Source organism: Pectinophora gossypiella, chromosome Z, assembly GCF_024362695.1.
Source record: "Pectinophora gossypiella chromosome Z, ilPecGoss1.1, whole genome shotgun sequence".
NCBI classification, from domain to species: domain Eukaryota; kingdom Metazoa; phylum Arthropoda; class Insecta; order Lepidoptera; family Gelechiidae; genus Pectinophora; species Pectinophora gossypiella.
The window spans coordinates 4,638,688-4,661,677 of record NC_065433.1 but is presented as its reverse complement, the minus strand read 5'-3'; the positions used below and the strand labels follow the sequence as shown (position 1 = coordinate 4,661,677).

General features: G+C 38.3%; 2 protein-coding genes across 2 annotated transcripts in view; both read left to right on the top strand.

The window, feature by feature from the left end:
* LOC126380074 (pyruvate dehydrogenase phosphatase regulatory subunit, mitochondrial) overlaps positions 1-13,619 on the top strand; it is a 33,749-nt gene extending 20,130 nt beyond the window's left edge. The window contains exons 11-17 of the mRNA XM_050029269.1: positions 4,533-4,681; positions 5,428-5,568; positions 6,839-6,995; positions 8,661-8,840; positions 9,684-9,884; positions 10,638-10,744; positions 11,257-13,619. Of these exons, the coding sequence (XP_049885226.1) occupies positions 4,533-4,681; positions 5,428-5,568; positions 6,839-6,995; positions 8,661-8,840; positions 9,684-9,884; positions 10,638-10,744; positions 11,257-11,389 (1,068 nt within the window). The 3' untranslated portion in view covers positions 11,390-13,619. The remainder of the gene's footprint in view (positions 1-4,532; positions 4,682-5,427; positions 5,569-6,838; positions 6,996-8,660; positions 8,841-9,683; positions 9,885-10,637; positions 10,745-11,256) is intronic.
* A 6,444-nt stretch (positions 13,620-20,063) lies between these two features.
* LOC126380117 (solute carrier family 35 member C2) overlaps positions 20,064-22,990 on the top strand; it is a 50,623-nt gene continuing 47,696 nt past the window's right edge. The window contains exon 1 of the mRNA XM_050029361.1: positions 20,064-20,426. Within this exon, the coding sequence (XP_049885318.1) occupies positions 20,241-20,426 (186 nt within the window). The 5' untranslated portion in view covers positions 20,064-20,240. The remainder of the gene's footprint in view (positions 20,427-22,990) is intronic.

Here is a 22,990-nt window from a genome sequence, read left to right as displayed (position 1 = left end):
TTCACATCAATCGAATGATATTCAAATCCATTTATGTATTGTAATGTAACTACTGTAACTATAGGTCAAATCAGTTTGGCGACAGAAAAAGCAAGTCTTAAATTATGTCCGACTATAGTAAGCGTTACTATAGTACCATAATGGTGCTAATTCCTGAAGGCACCATATAATTTCATTTTAAAACGGGTAATATCTTTAATTATGAAAAGACGCGGACGGGTAATCGTATTTATGGAACATACGTAAATTTTAGGCAAAAAATCTAAAACCCTCTAAAAATTTTACAGTGTCCAATAACCCGACAGAAGTAAGTTGACGTCAAACGGGTTGCATACCTTTCCTTTTCGGCGATAAGAATATGACAGGCATAAATTAAAAATAAAATTAGATGGCGTCTACGGGAATTAGCATCAATCAAACTATCATTTGATATGAAATCTGTCATTAGGTAGTTTACTTATAGTTTATATTTTAAAATGTATTCCTAGCTTTAGCTTATCTTATAGACTTACCGTAACCGCAAGCTGTAAAAGAAAGCTATACTGCGCCTATCAGTAGCTGCGCGGCTTACGCGCGGTACGGGGCGCTCTTCGCCACTCTGTTTGTCTCTATCGTTTACGGTATTAAAACTCGTGCTTTCTCTTTCCTGCGGGGGCAGGTTTGTAGCCACCCAGGGCGCGGCACAGCGCTCGCTAGCAGAATCTAGTCATACCCATATATACACCCATGCATCCATAAACACACGCCTATTTCCCACCGGGGTAAGCGGAGACTATGGTATTCCATTCGCTTCGATTCTGACACACTTCTCTTGCTTCCTCCACATTCATCAACCATTCAGAGTAGACCGTGCCAATTTATATAATGCTTAAATCTATAAATCATATATTTTATAAGAATTTGGCAATGCTTACAAATGGTAGTAGTACCCGTGTAATGGTAAGGTATATGTTTTTCATTTCAGATTGGCAGCAACCGTTGTATGCTTTGGATGGTTTCCTTAGAATGGACATGAATTTGATTGAAGGTGATGACGACTGGGAGTACCTCTCGCTCTCTTCAATTTGGACGGCGAAAGTGACTGCTACTGTTGAAGAAAGTAGTATGTACCTGCTTCTAACTTATCAATAAGAAATAAAAAATATTTTTTATAAATACAGGTTGTTAGTGACGTCGTAACGAAAACTTTCAGGGATGATTCAGGCCATGATTCTGAGGTGACATCAAGTGGAATTTTCCGCCTAACATAAGTATAGAACGGAAAATAATTAAAAAAAAATTCGACGGTAAATTCCACTCAAAATCATGGTCTGAATCATCCCCCTCAGTATTCGTTACGATGCACAGTGTCGCGTCCCTTTACGAAAAATCAAAATTATCGTTTTTAAAAAATGGATATTCTAATTATGGTAACACTATCTCAAATACCCATAATACACAAGTTTAATATTTTAATCGATGTATCCTCTATAATCTTTAGAAAAATAGCTTCATTAATTGGTATGTTGACGTATCATAAAATTGTTCAACGAATTTCTACTGTGTTCGGTGGTTGTTTTGTTGAGGTATTAGTTGGATTTCAATTGTTTTATTGTTATTATTTTATTAATTGGTGTTTATACTGATCTACTAAGTGATCAAAGTGCAAAATTCTTGGAAGCAATGAGTAAGATTTCACCATTTCTTAGTTTTGGCAAAAAAAGAATTAATTTTAGGTTCGAGATGCATTTAAAAAAAATCATGTCAAATCATGTCGATAATTTTTTGATATTGTATAGCCTATAGTGTATATTTACTGTTGACAAAGTTTGATCTGCTTTTGTTTGCACATTCTTGATTTATTAACTTTTGTTTACAATAAGTCACCAGCTACTAAATAATGAATTGTTTGAGAAGTGGCTCCAAGAAGACCCAACAAGCAAAATTCCGCCACTATTCAAGTATGTTTTGGAGGTTTACGAATTAGAAGAATCTCCTGTCTATATTCAGTCAAGTAGCCGAAAGTCAGTGACTGGTTTGTTTAAATGTAGCTAATTATTGGAGAGTATCTTACATAAGTGAAATAACATTAAGAAAAAAATATAGTGCCTTTCTCAACAATGCTTTTAAGTTAAGAGAAGACGATATTAGCTACCTACGTAGTAAACAATCCATAGACTCATCACAGGTTCATAGTTCAAAACGAGGAAGGCCATGCAAGGACTTCAACGAACTAAATCTAGCTTCTTAGAAGCGGTGAGTTGCAGACTTAGTAGAAGGCAGAGATGCCAGTGAATTAACATTTGCCGAATTAACATTTAAAATAATAAAAAAAGGATACAAAATGAGTTTAAAGAAAAAATGGGTCTTCTCGTTGACAAGCCTAAGCCCGAATATGGGTCGACAAATGACGGTAATACTGCTCGGACATTCTTTAGACATCCAGAACTAAACTCTGAAATCACAGGAGTTGATAAAAATCTAATCGTCAAGTTTTCTATGATTAACAGAATATTGTCAAGTGGCAAAAAAAAAAAACAATTTAGAAAAATTCAAAGAGTTACTTGCTGAGACTAAAACCCTATACATGAGTTTGTAGTCTTGGTATTACGTGCCGATGTCCATACATAAGGTTGTCATTCATATGGAGCTGAAGTAATTTAATCTTTGCCGTTGCCTGTTGGTCAACTTTCTGAAGATGCCTTAGAAGGCAGACATAAAGACTCGAGAATTTTTACGCAAGCATCACACGCGTCTAGAAGATTCTAGAGAAAAATGTATCAAAGATTTAATGGTCATGATGCTTATAACATCAGACCCTTTAATATCATCTATTCGTAACAAAATGCGTAACATACAGCAAAAACAAATTGATGAAGATATTATCGATTATTTAGAACCTTATTATTAAAAAAAAAAATAGTGGCTAAAAATAGCATTTTTTTTTATCTAACTTCCATCGCAAAAACCTTTTTTAATATCATTTTATTATTAAAATACTAAATATCCACAACATGTTGCAAAATTATTACCTAAATATTTTTCGTAAACTTTTGTATGGGCTCGCGACACTGTGCGATGTCACTAACATCCTGTACGTAAGTAGGTATACTATGTACTTATGGCTGTATTTGTGATTGAAACAAACCGATTTGAGAGAACGAATTTAAATAATATCAACTTGTCTGAGACAAGACCCTTCAAAAGACTTAGGCGCACAATTTTATGCGGACGTAACTAATTGCTAGTCATATTATTAAGGCTGTCATAATCAGACTATTTGGACTTATGAATAACACATTGATATTAGTTAGTAATACTATTGTAATAAGAAACTAATGTAACATGTAAAGGTAACAGAATTTTTATTAATAAATTATAGATTATGCGACTGTCAGGCTGCCATAATCAGATTACTTAGAATAAAAGACAATAAACTGTAAGGCGGGTAAAACCGCGGAAAATAACTAGTCAGACAAATAATTAGTCAAGGACTCAACCTAGCTTTAAGTTAAAATATTTATTAACTAAATCATTTTCGATACAAATTCTTCGTGTGGTTTTTATTTTATCCCGTTTTTTTGTGGTTATCCCATTTACTTCCGGTAATTCTTTTTATTTGAGTAAATCCGGTATTTCGGTTTTTATGACGAAACAATGTCTTCAAAATCTTAGATGTTTTTTTGTCATATCAGACTGGTAAAGTTACATACAGCAGCAAGTGTGGCAAGCGCGAAGCAAGTAACGTGAGTTTTAGCTAACAGACGTAAATAAATGTCGTGCATCTATCAGTCGAAGTCGAGGCGTAACTAATTTGAGACACGTGGGAAATTTATCCATTTTCCCTGTAAGGTCGTAAAGCCCAGTTGCTTTTTAACATTTATTTATCTAGATAGGTATACCAATAGTACATATATTGTAAAGTTATAAAATGCAAGTCTTAAATTCGTTTTTGCATACCTATACGTAATTTGCATATTATTTCCTACGAATATGTTTCCGATTTGTACTTGTAAGTTCTTGTACTTATTTAAAACTTGATTAAATACAAAGTACCGACCGAGGAATTGTGCCCTAACGGAAAATAAGTAAAAAAAAATCAAAATTCTTGAATTTTTGGACAGGAAATTCCACTTGATATCAACTCTGAATCTGAATCAATCTGAATCACCCCTCAGTATTCGTTACGGTGTTACTAACGTAATGTAAGAGACATCGTAACAAATACTGAGGGGGATCATTCAACTCACTATTCTGAATTAATATAAAGCTGAATTTTCCATCGCAAGAATTTAAAATAATATAAAAAAGCATGAACTTTGAGACGAAAAATTCCACTTTATTATATTAACTCTGAATCATAGCCTGAATCATCCCCCTCAGTATTCGTTACGATGTCACTAACACTATTATGTTATCTCTTCATTTCAAGAAGTGTGAGTTTCTATATGTTACGCCACGGACCAAAGCCTCCGTTATTTGTGCGCTTGCCATACTAAAGTTGCTGTAATGTTAGGCATATTAGGGCGAGGTAAATGGTAAGGTTATCACAGTCGCAGGGACGGGAGGTGGTGGACATGCTGCAGTATCTGTGCTCCAACGACGTGGACGTTCCACTGGGCAGCATCATACACACCGGCATGCAAAACCAACGCGGTGGCTATGAGAACGATTGCAGTCTTGCCCGGATCTCCGATAACCAGTGAGTAGCCATTTTTCACTGTTGATAAAAGACCGTTTTTTTAATGGAAGAACTAAGAATTTGGCCACAATTTCACCTGATGGTAAGTGATGATGTGGCGAAGGATGGGACATGCTTACCTACCTGGAAAGTGCTAAATCACTGACGTCACCAGAAGAGGCGTATCCCGTCTGCGTACTTTCGACGTGAGACGCGAAAATCGGCAGTATAAGGATTTTATAGACACATAGGTTGCAGTTATAAAACGGATTTGATACTATCATAATTCTATGGTTATACAATCATGGGATATGCAAAAACTATTAACTTAGTGGGTTTGTTCGCGAATCACGCAAAAATCGCTGAACAAATTTAATCAAATTTTACGGTATTACACATTAGGCAAGATGATTGGACACTTAATAAGACACGAGGAATTTATTAAAAACATCATAGCAGGGAAGATAGAAGGAAAGAGAGGAAGGAGAAGGCCAAGAGTTTACATGGAACAGATCAAAGAGAAGGCAAACGTCGCGGCGTCGTGTCTTATAAGGAAGTGAAGGAATTGGCCTTTGATAGACAAGAATGGAGAATGTTACACCGACAAGAGCGTGGCTCTTGAATTAGTGATGATGATGACACATTAGAAACTTGATCAACATCTGTAAAAGAAATCATAACGCTATATATCTCTTTAGGGTTTGCCTAAGATGAGTAGATGAGGCGCCGAGAACAGTTAGTACTTAAATAAATGTTGTTTATTTCAGCTACATGATGATAGCTCCAACGATCCAGCAGACGCGTTGCAAGGTCTGGCTGAAGAGGCACCTGCCGACCAACGGGAGTGTCACCATGTCTGACGTCACTTCCATGTACACGGCTATCTGTGTCATGGGGCCCTTCAGCAGGTTAGACTCAACATTTTAAAAACTTCACCACAAACTGTTCGTTAACCATAATGTCGTTTGGCTCCAAAAGGTGCCGTAATGTAAATTTCGAAATACCTAGAAAATATGGACCAATGTCCTTAAACGGACTGTCGATTCCAAGGATATTCAAACGTACTATTAAAGTAGAAACTGAACAAGTGTTTTCCAAAACAATTATATGATTATTGTTTTTAAAGATAGTCTACTAAAGTGGAATCGGATTACAACAATGGATACACACATACATGAGTGCGCACGTGTGCTAATTAGGCTGGGTCTCCCCGGAGATTGGCGGAGAAGAGCGGAGATGTGCGGATTTGACCAATCACAGCGTTCGAGAGAGCGAAAAACGAGGACGCTCTGTCACTCTCTCCTTCACGGTGATTGGTCGATTCCTGCACATGTCCGCTCCTCTCCGCCCAGCTCCGCGTCATTGGCAACGCAGCCTTAGGGGTAAACTACGTCTGGTAGGGACTGCATCGCACTTTCCTATGCTTCTATCTTTTCTATGCACGGTCGCACGCAATATTGTGCCAGCACGCTACAGCACAGGCATTTCCGAGCTGCCCGATGTGGCTCTCAGTGGTCATTGTCATAGACCACTGTGTAATAGAAAGTGTGAAATATTGACCTTCTGTAACAAATAGTCTACCTACCAATCTCTGTAAAAAAGTGCCCTCGGCGCATCTTGACACTAACGACGGCGTGTAAAGATACTGTAGAACCGATATTGCACTTTATTTTAACAGCCACATCATCTTCATTTGAGGGAACGCACTCATATTATCTAGGTAACTTAATGTGTGCGTATTTATAGATTTCCCTGCTCGATCGAATCAGAAATGAGGAGATCCGCAGGAGAACTCTAAAGTCACCGACATAGCTCGGAGAATTGCCAAGCTGAAGTGGCAGTGGGCAGGATACATAGCGAGGAGAACCGTTGGCCGCTGGGGCGGAAAGGTTCTAGAATGGCGACCACGTATCGGACGACGCTCAGTGGGTAGGCAACGCTAGCAGTTGGACCGACGATCTGGTGTAGGTCGCAGGAAGCCGCTGGATGTGGGCAGCGCAGAACCGATCGTCGCGGAGATCCTTGGGGGAGGCCTATGCCCGGCAGTGGGCGTCGTACTGCTGATGATAATGATACGTATTTATAAACACGTCGGACGTTTTTTTAGAAGAACTCCTTAGCGAATGTGAGTCTGTTTATTGTATATCAGCGGTGCAAGAAAATACCTTTGCCCTGCAGGAGTCTCCTATCAGAGTTGACAGACACGGATCTGGCGCCGTCCAACTTCCCGTTCTTCACGTTCAAGGAGCTGGACGTAGGGTTGGCTAACGGCATCCGAGCCATGAACCTAACGCACACCGGGGAACTTGGATACGTACTCTATATACCCAACGAGGTGAGTCACAAACATAAGCCTGGCAAGAATTATACACTGGTGCCAATTCCTGCAGACACCATCTAATTTTATTTTAAGTATACCTATAATTTTCTTATCCGCTGAAAAAGAAAGGGACGGGTAATTGACAGGCATAAAAACACGTCAATTTTAAGCAGATACCTTAAACAACCGTCTCAAAATTTTACACCGGCCAATAACCGGACAGAATAACGTAGATAGCACGTCAAACGGATTGCATACCAGCGAGATGCCTATTTTATTCGCCGGGGTTATTCATTCGTTTTAAAATTAACTTGTTGCCAATCATCCGTCCCTTTCCTTTTCGGTGGATAAGAAAAAAACGGATATGGGTCGTTCTTCTTTTTTATCGACAATAAAAAGACATTTTCTCGATTTATCGGATTTAACATCTTTAAAATTATAACGGCAATAAATATTTTAAAACATCATATAAAGATGTGTCTGTAGAGGACTATTTAGTGGTTCTCTTTATCTTGGTACCATACTTTTCTTTGCAGGCGCATTCCAAAAAATTTTGTGACAGAGTGGCCCTTTTCATCGGAGACAGCATTTCAATTTACCACTCTGTCACATAATTTTGTGAAAAACGATCAAGCTACGTTAATAACTAATTGAGGAACCGATTAGTATTTTGCTTGTATTTTGAGTATAATAAGATAACTATATTTTTGGACAATCAAAACATGAAATAAAATTCTAAAACATAACTTATCAGAAGCAGAACGAAGGACAGATCATTGTCGATAAAAAAGAAGAACAACCCATATAACATTAAATTAGGAGGTGTCTGTAGGAATCCGGGCCAATGTCATGTTTATATTATATACTATGCACCTCTGCCTACCCCACGGAATACAAGAAAGAGGTTAGAAAAGCCCTAACGCGCATTTTGTATGAGAACCGCTGTCGCCGGTTCAACCCCACACTCTTTTACTACTGCGCCTGCAAACAAATAACTACGATAGCTCTACTGCTTCTCAAATTCCATAGACACTTTACCGGCAATGTATATTTTGTGTGATAGGCTGCAATTTTATCATTACTTTTCGTAAGATACTGCATATAAAAGTTTTTTTTTTTATAAATAGCCGATCATACTAAGGTTTTTAGCTTTCCTGTGATAAGGAGGGATCTCCTTGCATGATAGTCGATATTTGACTTAATGCCCTGCAGGATGTAATACCCAAAATGTGTAATACACATTGTAATATATTTTCGCGGAGCTCCGTGCGTCGTAGTTTGCGGGGATGAGTTTAGTGTAAAGTACTGAACTGTTTGCTTGTAAGTAAGTAAGTAAGTAAGTAAAATATTTATTTTTCATAAAAAATACAGAAAATTTTGTTACACTAAAACCCCACAAAACCAATTCCTCGGTTTGTCTGTGGGAGTGGAGTTCGCTTAGTTATTATGTCTTAAAATACTTACAGTTAACTTAAAGCTAAGAGATCTTTTTCATAAGATGTTTAAATAAAGATTTACTAAATTTATTTATATTGCACTCCTGACGTATGTCGATTGTATGGTGCGCATTTCGCGCTCACTTGGCCCTTGCAACCTCTTTCTTCTATCCCGTGGTCTACCCCCTTTGGGGATACAGGCGTGATGCTACGTCATGTTAATTTCATCAATGTCTGTTCTTAGTTTGCTCTGCACGTGTACAACCGTCTGATCCAAGCGGGGGAGAAGTACGGGATACAACATGTCGGTTACTACGCTTCAAGAGCTCTGCGCGTCGAAAAGTTCTTCGCGTTCTGGGGGCAGGACCTCGACACAATGACCACTCCCCTCGAGTGCGGCCGCACTTGGCGCGTCAAGTTCGCTGTGAGTACTACTATAAAAAGAATGATTATTTCTCTTACAAGCTTCAATCAAAATCAACATAATATATGTATCAGGAGTCAATTGAAGCAAGTGAGAGACTGGTGTCTGTGATGGGGGGGCTGTATTACCGATATCCCAGGCCCCGTGGTTTCGTGGTCGAAACATATAAGTACGACAGCATTATATTAGCAGAAGTGGGACACTAAATTGTATCTTCTAAATATATAAAAGGAGAAACTGACTGACTGACATATCAACGCACAGCCTAAACGGCTAAACGTAGGCACTTGAAATTTGGAAGGTACGTAGCTTAGGTACCGTAGAGGTGCACTAAGAAAGGAATTCCCGAAATTCCCACGGAAACTAGAATTAGTGGGAAAAATCCTTCCACGCGGACAAAGTCGCGGGCAAAAGCTAGTTTTATATGAAACTATACTGTACAGTCATGAACAATATCATGTATCCACTTTAGAACCCTGTCGCACTATCATATTTGTCATTTAATGAGACTTGCCGTTTAATTTGTCAATAAAGTTAATAAGACATGGTTTCAAAGTGTTTACATATTAGTACTGGTGACCGCACGCGTATGAGGGTGACGGTGTGTATGTGTGCGTGTGCGTGCGTGTGTGTGTGTATGAAATAAATGTCTTGTCCTGTCTTGTCACGGTATAACGATTGTGATTGTAACAATAAACATCGAACTTCTTTCTTTCTGTTAGTGATGTTTTTAGATTGTATTCTTGTAAATTAAATAATCCTTTGCCGGCTTTGTGGACAATTTCCCTCATTCAGCGTTTATCGGCCCACTAGGGTAAATAAAAACTTTTTGTGAACTCGTAGAAAGACATCCCGTTCATCGGCCGCGAGGCGTTGCTGCGGCAAAGGGAAGAGGGTATCCGTCGTCAGTACGTGCAGCTGCTGTTAACAGACCACGACCACGAGCTGGACATGTGGTCTTGGGGCGGGGAGCCCATCTTCAGAGACGGCAACTACTGCGGGCAGACCACCACCACCAGTTACGGCTTCACCTTCAAGAAACAGGTAAGATAAACCTCTGGTTTATAATATGGTAATATTATAACTCCGTCAAAAAATGGCACTTATATCCATACGAAGTAGTACAGTCATGAGCAATATAATGTACCCGCTTTAGGAGTCTGTCGCACTAACATATTTGACATTTAGTGAAACTTACAGTTCAATTTGCCAAAAAAGTTAATGTGACATGGTACCAAAGTGTATACACATTAATGCTCGTCACCGTACAAGACGTAAATCATTGCGCATTCCACGCTATCTGTTTATAATTAAAGATATTAAAAAGGGAAAGGGACGGGTCCCTTTCCTTTTCGTCGGATAGGAAAATGACAGGTATAACTTAAATTACGGCTATACAGGTTGTGAGAAGCTGCAGTAGTTTTAGGCGGATGAGACGTTACCTACTGAAATAAAGATATTTTTTTAATATGAATTTGAATTTGAAAAATAAAGTTGTTGTTGTCTTTTTAACTCTACACGAATTTGATACTGGCACGGGAGTAATGCCTACAATGCTTTGAAAAATCTTGCGATTCCTAGCGGTTTTTGTATGTACTTTTTTTTTCTTTTTTTTGACGTGACTTATTGTAGATTTGCCGCAGATGGCATTAACTACTTGGCCGGACAAATGGGGAGCGCTGAAGGCTCTCACCCGGTACAACGTAGAAGACAACAGGCCTGAGGGTGCCCAGTTTATACTTTTCTTTCAAATCCAGCAACTTGCAAGAACTAGCACTAATATAGGTCAATTTTCAGGTGTGTCTGGGCTTCGTGCAGAACTTGGACGCAAATGGAGTTGCTCAGCCCGTGACCAACGAATATGTGCTCAGCGGCCATTATGAGATTGATATCGGAGGCATAAGGTGAACTGTGTAATTGTTTCTAATGATTAAGTTATACGTCCTCTAAGGTCCAGTGGTTTGAGCGTTGGGCTCACAATCCGAAGATCCCAGGTTCAAATCCCGGTGGACACACATGAAAATCGCGTTGTGATCCCTAGTTTGGTTACTAGTCTGATCACCTGATTGTCCGAAAGTAAGATGATCCGTGCTTCGGAAGGCACGTTAAGCCGTTGGTCCCGGTTACTAGTTACTGATGTAAGTTAGAAGTCGTTACATGAGCCATGTCATGCGCCTTTGGCGGATCAATAGTAACCCTGATACCAGGGTTGATGGGATTGGTAATCCACCTCACAACCCACACGATAGAAGAAGAAGATGCCTGTAAAAGCCCTAGCTTTTACAGGCATCTTCTTCTTCTTCTTCTGCTGCTTTAAACTTATTTAAAGCAGCAGATTCTATCACACACTGTATGAAGAGTTCTCACTCGTTCCGCGCCAAAAAGTATATAATTGAGGCTAAATTTTCTCCCATAGGTACGCGGCAAAGGTAAACCTGCATTCACCGAACCTGCCCACCAAGTACCCTGACAAGGAGCGCGACGTTTACCAAGCCACCAGGAAACACCTCGAGCCACAACAGTTTCTAGGGAGACATTACCAACCTTAAAATACAAACATATAACTTACCAACCTTAGAAACAAGACGGAAGAGAAGTAGACCGTAAAAGGAAAAGATCAGTCGCGCCCACTATACGAGCGTCAAGTGTAATAAGAGAGTAGAGAGAGAGAGAGAGAGAGAGTAGAGATAAGTAAGATTTTGCATCGCCACGCTTCTAAACGTTTTCAATGAAAGAACATATCTCCGTCTTACGTCTCTTCTGTCTGTCTTGCTCCAGAAAAAACATTGTATCTCCCATGGTATAAGGACACCAGGTATGCTCAAAACTGACAGCTAGCAATTTCAAGGTTAGCCCAGCTGACGTCATCGGACCCTGGGTTGCCATTTCGTAAAAAAATAATTACCCACGTCCAATGTTTTTAATTTACAGTTTTAATGATTTTTGTAGACGTGACAAATAGTAATTTACTTAATTTTCAATAATAAAATAATTCTTTTTAATTAAATTAAATTATTCAATAATTCGCCTTCTTGGAATGTTGGAGATACCAATTGAATGGTAACACTTACGTCGTCAATGGGCTAGCAATGGCGGCTTGTCATAGGATTGAGCATATCCGACCGAGGGGTTAAAATGGCTACATCGAAGCAATTCATCAATTTGACATTTGCGCATATAAAAGTAAGTGCGCAGTGCAAACAAATGTCAAATAGCAATATTGCTTTCTTAGATGAATTGCTTCGATGTGGCCATTTTAACTCCCCTGGTCTTCTTATACCATGGTATCTTCGAAGAGGTAGGCAGAGGTGCATAGAATATAAATCCACTCCAGCTATGCTCATGTCCCATGTAATGGGGGCGACCTTATAGTCATTAAATGGGCACAAACTTTGGAAACCACATCAATTAATTTATCTATGATCCAACGAAAAATACAAACTCTTTAAAGTCGAATTCAGTGATTTAGAGCCTGACCCAGGATTCGAACCCATGTACATGTCAATTCAACATTGTCCTCGGGAAAAAGAAGGTTGGCGTTTCCTAACCCTATAGGGCATCGGAGGATGATATGTCCTCGCAGGCGAAAAGCGAAGTGGTGTGAATAATTTATAATATTTCATTACTTGCCTATATCTACTCGCGTATGGGTAATATTTAACCAAATCTCAGCTCAGTAATTTTACATTTGTCAATTTAGATACTACAAATTGTAAGTAAGAATCGTCATGTGTGTACTAATAAGAATCTCTTCAAACATCAAATTTAACAAATATGCGCGCTTTTCCTTACACTTACTTACCTACCTAATGTAAGTTATAAACTAGTCTGGAAACCGTCATTATGATATTATATTGTAAATAAAAACACGAATGAAGTATTATATTATGACAATTAAATTGAACAGATGAAAGTATTCAAAAAACTTTAGTCACAAGAACTAAAATATGACTAAAACAATTGCACAACAACTTTATTATTTAGTTCTTTCGCAAAGGCCATCTATCCAACAAACAACTATACATATTTATATAGTATGTTTAAAAACGTGTTTTTATAACTTATAGAAGCAATATTATTTTACAGAGGCTTTGTTATATGTTGTGTAAATAATATACTATAAGAGATTAAAAGTCGCAATACAAATTCTATATTAATAAAGAACTTAAAAGCTTTGAATTATATTGTGATTTCCAAGTTATCTTGTTAGTGATGGAAAGAATAAAATTATATAGTATTTTTATATAAAAATAGTAATATTTATCAATAATATTTAATATTACCTAATAACTAGTACCTTTTTAGAATCATTAATTATTGGAACTGTACAGTCCACTATAAATATGTTTTTAATTTTATATTAAGTACAAAGTTCTATTGTCTGTATATTTGGCATTCAATTAAAATTACTTACATTAATTCGGATGTTTTAACGCACTGTATAAATTTGACACATCTTATATATTTAATTCTAAAATTTTGAAACGAAATTCAAAAGTTTGTAATGCCCAATTCAGTTTGTTGTGTGGGATTGAAATTATGACATATTTGAGCTATTCAATCACAAGCAGTGACAGATAGCTGAACTGTCAACTGTCATCACGCGCGGAAGTGCTGTTGAAGTTTAAGTGTTTTTCCAGACTAAAAGTGACTTTTTCGTTATAAAAATAGTGCTGAAGTGTAACTCTAGTTCGCGAACATCAGAACTAGTATTATCTCGCCAAATTGCACTCTGCATCGGACACAAACTAGTGAAATCTAAAATCAAATATCACTGTTAAATTAATATACCCTCAATTTTTTTATTTTTTTTTTCGCGTCAACGGCATGTTATTGTGTCAACTTGTGATAGTGTTACCATAATGAAATCCTGATTTCCACCAAAATTAGTCGAAATTATGACGGGAGGTGCACCTTCTGCTCAAAACAATTCGACTAGCGCAAACACAAGTCAGCGTATATTAACGCAACAAATATTTCACCCTGCCCTATTCATCAGGCAACAATCTTCACAGACGGAGTCCCCTGCAGGAAATGAAGACAAAAACAATGATGCATCACCAACTACATCACACAAACAAACTAGTCTCCAACTTAATCCGCCGTCATGGCAAAGAGTTCCGGGTCGTAATTATCCCAAACGCAAACGTGTAGCTACCTCACCACCTCAAATGGATACAGCCGACACATCTAACCGTTTTGATGGCCTCCCTGTTGATCAGCCAGAAGCCGACACGCCGTCCATCCCTAAGCCCATCAGCAAGCCTCCACCCATAGTCTTGTACGGTATAGAAGACGTGAATGAACTCTCATCACTCATTGAAACTGTCAGTGACAAGGACAACTTCAAGTTCAGGATTGTTAACAAAAATCTGCTGCGAATTCTCGTGAACACGGCTGAAGAATACAAAAAGATAATAACTCTTATTCGTGAGCGTGGAATAATTGGACATACCTTCACCCGCAAAGATGAAAAATGCTTCAGGATCGTAATTAAAAATCTGCACCATACCACTCCCCATAGCTCAATAGTGGAAGAGATTGAAGCTACTGGGAACAAGGTCCGAGGCGAAATCATAAATGCCCGCTATGGTCCAGACCGCAAGCCAACATCTACGTTCTTTGTCAACATTGAACCAAGTCCAAACAACAAACTGGTTAAGAGTATCAAATTCATTTTTCACCAGGCGATAAAAATAGAAGATCCCCGAAAGGCCAAGACTATAGTCCAGTGCCAGAGATGCCAACAATATGGCCATTCTAAAAACAACTGCATGCGCCCTTACCGCTGTGTCAAATGTGGAGAGAGTCACAAAACGTCAGATTGCGCCAAGAAAGATAGGAATACTCCAGCCAAATGTGCTTTGTGCTCGCTGGACCACCCAGCAAACTACAAAGGCTGTGAAGTCTATAAGGAAATACAAGCCAGAAAGAATCGCAACCTTCATCCAATAACGATCCAACCGCTCCAAGGTACCCACAAAGTTCCTGTACAGAACATCTCACCACCTCAACGCGTAGCCGACCGGAACCCCATCACCCAACACGCCAAATCCGACCACGTGACGTATGCTTCCGTAACCAAAGGACTCTCACAACAGCCTTTTAGTAATATTGAGGTAATATTACTAAAACAAAGTGAAAAAATCGACTACTTATTACAACAATTAGGAACACTCTTGAGTCTCCTGACAACACTCATCTCAAAGCAATCCCCATGACCTCACTACGAATAGCAACTTGGAACATCAATGGCCTTGCCTCAAACCTCCATGAACTCCAGATTTTCATAACCACCAACAAACTTGATATAGTTCTTATCTCAGAATCCCATGCCAATGCTAAGAACCCAATTAATCTATCAGGTTTTTACATATACACCACCCCTCATCCTGATGGCACGTCTCATGCTGGTTCGGCAATTGTCATCAAAAGAAACATAGCCCACAGTGTACTAGAACCATACGCAACACCCCACATCCAAGCAACGACTATATTAGTTGAAGACACCGCCGGCCCTTTCAAGGTCTCGGCGATATACTGTCCACCGAGCTACAAGATTGATGAGATTAAATTCACCAAATACTTTAAATCTCTCGGCGACAAGTTCATCAGCGGCGGTGACTGGAACGCCAAAAACACAAGCTGGGGTTCCCGAATCTGTACTACTCGGGGCCGTCAACTTAAACAAAGCATTGATAAAAATTGCCTTTGTGCCATTTCGACTGGCGAAGCTACCCATTGGCCAACAGATGTCAATAAGCTACCCGATCTACTGGACTTCTTCATAACAAAAAACATAAGCAAGAAGTACGTACACATCGAAGTAAGCTATGACGGTTCCTCAGACCACACTCCCGTACTCCTTACTTTGAGCTCGACGGTTCTAGTACGTAAACGCAACATTGAACAACTTTTCAACCACAAGACAGACTGGAGCTCCTTCCGAGACTACTTGGACTCTCATCTAGATCTAACAATGCCAATGAAAACTCCAGGTGATGTTGAGCAAGCTAGTATATACATAACAAATCTTCTCCAGATCGCAGTGTGGGTTAGTACTCCAGAGCTCAGTGCTCGGGAAACTACTACAACCGTGCCGGTAGAGATAAAAGAAAAACTTTTGGAGAAACGCAGGCTCAGACGTGTTTGGCAATCATCGCGCCACCCCAGAGACAAATCCAAACTTAATCAAGCTATCAAAGAGCTCAAACTATTACTCCGGGAGGCAGAAAATGACACCGTCAAGTCCATACTCGAACAAACCTCTACTTCTGGTAAAGGCGAATTCTCTCTATGGAAAACGGCTAAAAGCGGTGACAAGCCCCAACAAAGTTTTCCACCTATAAAAGCCGGTACGTCCTGGGCCCGCACGGATTTTGAGAAAGCTCAAGCATTCGGATCCCATCTTGCTAACGTATTCACGCCTAATAAATCAACAGAGCCCGATGTTGACCTAGATGCCATACTTAGCCAAGATTTACAACTATGCCTACCCGTAAAGCCGTGTTCGCCTTCGGAACTTGCCAGGATAATTTCTTCAATGGACTCGTATAAAGCACCAGGCTTTGATCTTATAACTCCAAAAGTATTGAAGGAAAGTACTAGAAAATGCCTTGTTTTCCTTACTACTCTAGTAAACGCAACCTTAAGGATCAACTATTTTCCAGCGATTTGGAAGGTATCTCAAATTATAATGATCCACAAGCCAGGGAAGCCTCCAAACGACGTCTCATCTTATAGGCCCATAAGCCTTACTCCGGTTCTGTCTAAACTATGGGAAAAAGTATTCTTGTCACGGCTAAAAGTCTACTTAGCAGAGACAGACATCATACCATCCCACCAATTCGGATTTCGTGAGAACCACTCCACAGTTGAGCAGGTCCACCGAGTCTACAACACCATTCGGCGGAGCTTCGAGGACAAAGAATATTGCTCAGCAGCCTTCCTGGACGTGCAGCAAGCATTTGACAAAGTGTGGCACAAAGGCCTGTTATGTAAAATCAAAACTTTACTTCCGCACGCTGTATTCCCTATTCTGCAGTGCTACCTTACAGATAGGATATTCCAAGTAAAGCATGGAGATGCTAGATCTGACTTTCACCATAGTCTTGCAGGAGTACCTCAAGGTTCGGTGCTTGGCCCAGTGTTGTACAATATCTTCACATGCGACATACCCCAATGCCCAGAAATCACAGTGGCCACCTTCGCTGATGACGCGGCATTCCTTGCCTGTAACAAAAATGCTACTACCGCATCCTCACAACTGCAAAAACAACTGGATGAGACACACAAATGGTTAAGGAAATGGCGCATCAAAGCTAGTGCCCCCAAATCCCACCACATAACATTTTCACTTAGACAGGGAGATTGTCCGGCTGTGAAACTTGGTCCTGACACTCTGCCTCACTCTTCTAGCGTTAAATACCTTGGTTTCCACTTAGACCGGCGGCTTACTTGGAAAATGCATATCAAAGCCAAAAGAGATGCAGTTAACAACAAATTCCGTAGCTTGCTGTGGTTGCTGGGGCGGCAGTCAGCTTTATCTTTGAACAATAAACTAATGATTTACACTGCAATATTGAAACCAATCTGGCTCTATGGAATCGCCCTATGGTCTACCGCCAGCAAATCCAATATACTAAGTCTACAGAGGGTTCAGAACAATATATTGAAGACTATATGCGCGGCGCCCTGGTTTATTCGAAACTCAGAGGTACATCAATACCTAGACATGCCAACGATCATAGAAGAAATTGAAAAGTACAACAAAAGGCATAAGGAACGGTTGAGTAACCATCCAAATCCCTTAGCAACTATGCTGTTGGAAGCTAGCAACAGGGTGAAGAGGCTCAAAAGGAAGGATGTTCTTGGGCGCTGAGTACTGAGTACTATGGAAGATGGTGGCATTGGTTGCTTTACTTCTAACTAATCAATTCACACACCAAATCTGATTAAAGTCTTGCGACTGATTGTAGATATTTAAAAGGAAAAAAAAAAAAAAAAAAAAAAAAAAAAAAAAAGATAGCTTTGTTGATATGGACTGAAATCTGATGGGCACAACAGACCAAGGACTCTGTGTTCATAGCATCCCTTTAATTCTGATACAAATAAACATAGAATAAATACAATCGCAGAAAAAGGAACTCAACTCGCTCAACAGTAGAAAACAGTCGCATTGCAGTATAGGAAGTAGGTAGTTGTATAAATATAATTCAGACTACATTATTATTGTACAGTGACAGTATTACTCGTCTATAGAATAAACAGTAATATTTTGTCCCACTAAAGAACATTTTGCTCTCAGTATTCCTTATACGGTCACGAGCTTTAATATGTATACACTTTGGTACCATGTCACATTAACTTTTTTGACAAATTGAACTGTAAGTCTCACTAAATGTCAAATATGTTAGTGCGACAGAGTCCTAAAGTGGGTACATTATATTGCTCATGACTGTACCTATTTGGTCATATAGCAGTCTTTTAGAAAGCCAAATGCCGATTCCACTTTCCATCTTTGATAATTCAATCATGGATAATATAAACGTTAGTGTTTTAAAATAATATAACATGCTGATAGTATGATTATTCAGAATGAATAAAATTATGGTGCTTAGTTTAAATAACACATTTATGATAAGTGTTTCGCATCAGCATTATTATACTTTGCATGTATGTATAAATAATAACGAAAAATTAAATAAAAAATGGTTTGCAGGATTTCTTTTCATGTTATACATACTTACCTCAAATTATGTCTTGCCCAAGTTTCAGAATAGATAATTGTTATGTTTAAGTTTAGATGTTTAATATTGTGTAAATTAACTTTTTAGATAAGTTTACATCAAAATAAAGTGATTGATTATAAGTGTCTATTTTATTAAGTAAAAACCTAGTAAAAACTAATTCTCTCAAACTTATTACAAATATGATGAGACTATACTTTGATAAGTTTTTATTTAAATATACCTACTTCATATCTTACTATTAAATATCTAACTCCAACAGTTATAGCAAATTTTGATAAAAGAACACTAATAATCAAACTATACCACAAGTTGACAACAACAGCATTTCTGTTTCCTCACCTCATCTTTTTCTTTATATACCCACCTTCATCGGAACGGCTCCCTTGGGTTCTATAATTCGATAACTGGCTTAAAAAGCCAGCCACTATGTTTTAGGTAAGGTGTATCTTGTGTAAACGTGATGATTAATGATTACATTTACATTATCTTTGGACAAACCAACAAAAGCCGAATGAAAACATTTTTATGACGTATTCAAGAAGATTAGCTTAAATTGATATGCTTGATTAACTGAATTATGACTTCCATGATCGGACAAATGATAATCGGGTTATTATTTCGTTAACACGTTGCCAGTCCAGTGCCCCCAACGTGGGGGCACCACAAAATATGATGGCAAGTCCGTGCCCCCACGTGTGGGTCACGGGGTTCATATAACTTCGAACTACGTTTTCAGGCTTGGACTTAGGAGTACGTTTATGTAATTTACTGGACTTATCAGCAAAGGATGAAGTCATAGGATGAAAAAAAAACAATCCACATTTTGTTTTTCGTGCGGGAAATATGAATTATTTTCTACAGAGTAAAACAAAAACGTTATTTTATTAAAAAAATATATTTATTTATATCAAAATTCCGCGACTTTATAATTTATCTTCAATATCTTCATTTTCATACAACAGTTTCAATATCTGATATGATGCTTTCAGCGTCACTATCCTCCAGAATCCTCTGGATATCCCTATCTGGTAAAATAGACATTTTATGCGCAAAAGTGAACGTACTATTATCGGAATCAAAACAACAACTGTTTCGAGTCTCAGATAAGTGTGGGAATTATAATAATTGCTGAAGTACTCGCAAAGTAAAATAAAAAATTTACTCCCAAGTCCGTGGGGTCACATTATTTCCTCCTCATAAGTCCGTGCCCCCACATGTGGGTCACGGGAAAAACTGCTGAAAACTGAAAGGAAAAATGATTTTTCGGAAATGAAACTTCTTATACGTTGTAGTTACATATAATAACATACGAATCCGACATTATCTAAGTTGGACTTACCGGGTCGAAAAAAAACTTTGTATGGGGACTGTGAACGTGTTAAAAAGATCAACGACATAGAAATTATCAAGTATGGCTGTATATATACAGTTCTTTACTATATCAAGAAAAAAAAAGTTGTCACTGTCAGTGTCAACACTGTCAGTCGAGTGTCGAGCGATTGTACAGTTCTCAATCGAAATACATAAACTTAAAAAAATCGTGAAAAGTTTGTGAAGACTCGCTTAGTAAAATATATACTGAATTGTATATTGGTGCTATGCTGCACGGCGTTTTATTGGAAGCTGTCTGGTCTGGATTCGACTCGCCATGCCGGGCGCAAAATACGAACAGCTGTCGGTAAAACCCGATACAGAAGAGGACGTGTTTACAAGTAAACCAAAAGGAAAATGGTCCGAAATTTGTGTACAAAATAGCCTATTGTCTCTTGGCTTGATACTGCTGTATTTCTCGCTGTCGATTGGCTTAACTTTTTACCAGAGATGGCTTCTGAAGGTGAGTGCTTAATTTGTTATCAGTAGCAGTTTTAGACGGCCCACGTTGCGCATATTAGTTGTTTTATCATCGCAAATTTGTCCTCTTACGACGTCTGAGTTGTAATTCGCTTCAATGAGCTATCATACCGCTCTTATCAGTAGTTATGATCATTTGTTTATCGGAAAGTATTATAACTTATCATTTATGTGCAAATATAAGGATTTACGGAAAAAGAATATTGTTTGCTTTATTTCTAGATGCTAAAATTATCTATTTTATTTATAGTTTCAACAGTACTTAACTGCAATAAAGTTTGTTCAACTTTCTAAGTACCTACCTATGTAAGTACTTAGGGACATACATATATATATATATATATATATATATATACAAAATGGCTGAAAAACAAGATGGCCGCCATACAAAATTTTCGTTTTTCCCGAAAATGCCTCGGGGGTAAAAATTGTGTATGGGGTTGTAATCGGAACGTATTGTTGAATATGAAAATACTTCTCGATCTTTGAATATATATATATATATATATATATAACTATGTGACATGTAAGTTACATTTAATTAAATAGAAATTGACATAGTTAATTAATTATTTTAAAATATATTCTTAATTAGTGTAGTTTAGAATTGATAGTATACAAGCTAAATAAAAGTAGTACTTCGCAGATGATGTGACTTTAGTCTGTGATAAAAAAAAAACTGCTATAATATTCTTAAAATTAAACATGCAAGTTAGTATCGTATCTTTACAGGGGGTAATCTTACCTTCTATTATTATTAGTATTTCATTCTTGTCACCTAGCCTACTCAAATAATAAGAGAAATCTATAGATTAGGCAACAACTGATTTAAAAAGTGAAAGTGGTCTTTGCCATAACTTAAGTGGAAGTGTCAAGCAGCTTACAGCCTAGTATTGCTGCCTAGCTGTGTCTGAATTATGATAATTTATTCTAGCAACACTAATTAAAAAATAACCCGGAGAACCTTAATGTTCATATAGTGTGTTCTTTCAATAATATAATTTATAAAGCTGATTACAAACTGAATAAATAATTATGATTAATTTAAATAAAACATAAATCATTTATATACAATAACAAATTACATTTAACTGGTTTGGTATTGGTAACCTTTGAGATGTTAGAAGTCTGTAATGGGCTCAAACCCTGTTTTGCTGGTCACCAGGTTCCTCCTTTATAAATTACCTGTCCCTGTCTATCAATAGGGGGTAAATCCATTCCCCTCGGTCGCCCGAACGACACTAGGTATATTTGTACAACAGTTTTTTTTTTTTATTATTATAACAAATATTAACAAACACTTGGAGTTTGCTGGTTAGGTCTTTTCGAAGCCAGGACTCTTAGCCGTATAGTAGGACAGACGCCAGACTAGAATATTTGTATATATATTTTTAATGGTTATGATGATCTCTTCGACCAATTTCGTCCATGCCGACCATTTCGACTCCTAGTCGGCACGACACTGCCATGATGCGCCCGAAGATGGCTGTAGCCTACCTGAACCTAAATGAACTGCTGCGCACAGTGAGCACAGCCTTTGTTATGAACAGCGGTATCCTCTAACTCGTCGCGTTTAGCGTCGAGGCCTGCTGTACGCCGTTCCTCGTATTCGTGGACTCGCCTCATCACCAGCCTGCACCATTCTGGACGATCTGCTGCCAAACCCGTTTTTACAATAAAATACCAGATAATATTTTAAATTTGTCAGAAAATAAATTTAAAGCTCATGTGAAGCTTACTATATGTAAAAAAGCTTATTATAAGATTAATGATTACCTAAATGATAAAAATGTCTGGTATTGAATGTGTTCTTCTAGTTATTAAATAACTTGTAATGTACCCTCATGGATTTAAAAGATGTGTTGCTGTTGCAGTTTCTTGTAATTTCTTCTCCTGAGCCATAACACCTTGCGAAATGATGTAAATTCAAAAATGTTACATTGTCCTTCAACAAGTTTATCCAGGTAATTACGTTGAATAAATTCGCGTATGACAAACTACCGGGATTGCCATCTCTAGAGCTATGTCTTATGTCGCCAACCAAGGATTTGCTATCCGCCATTTTGTTGGACAGTTGAGTTGTCGCTCACTTTTGCGGCGGAGTCCCGGCCTCCCATTTCATTACTCGTATATAGGCTGTTTTTATGTCAGACGCATTGTCACTGACGTAACTCGCAAGTACAATAGTTAATCATATCCATCTTGGAACTTCGTATCAAGTAACTAATAAAAGTGAGTTTATGTCATGTTTGTACGTTTGTTATATGTATAATTATATTATTATTATTTGCTGGTTAGCAAGGCAATGTTGATAGCCTAGAGCGGCAGTTGAGGTCATAAGTAACTGCCGGCCAGATACTGCATCTGAACTCTCTGCTAGTCGTATTGTTTTCCGTTCCACTGGTCTACGGAGGGTAAGGACGAGAGAGCGCATCTGCGGTTGTGCACCCGCCTATGCACTAAAAGTATTCCTGCGCAGATGACTGTTTCCGAAGATCATCATCATAATTATATAGAAAATGCAAATACTTTCGATTCCCCTTTGTG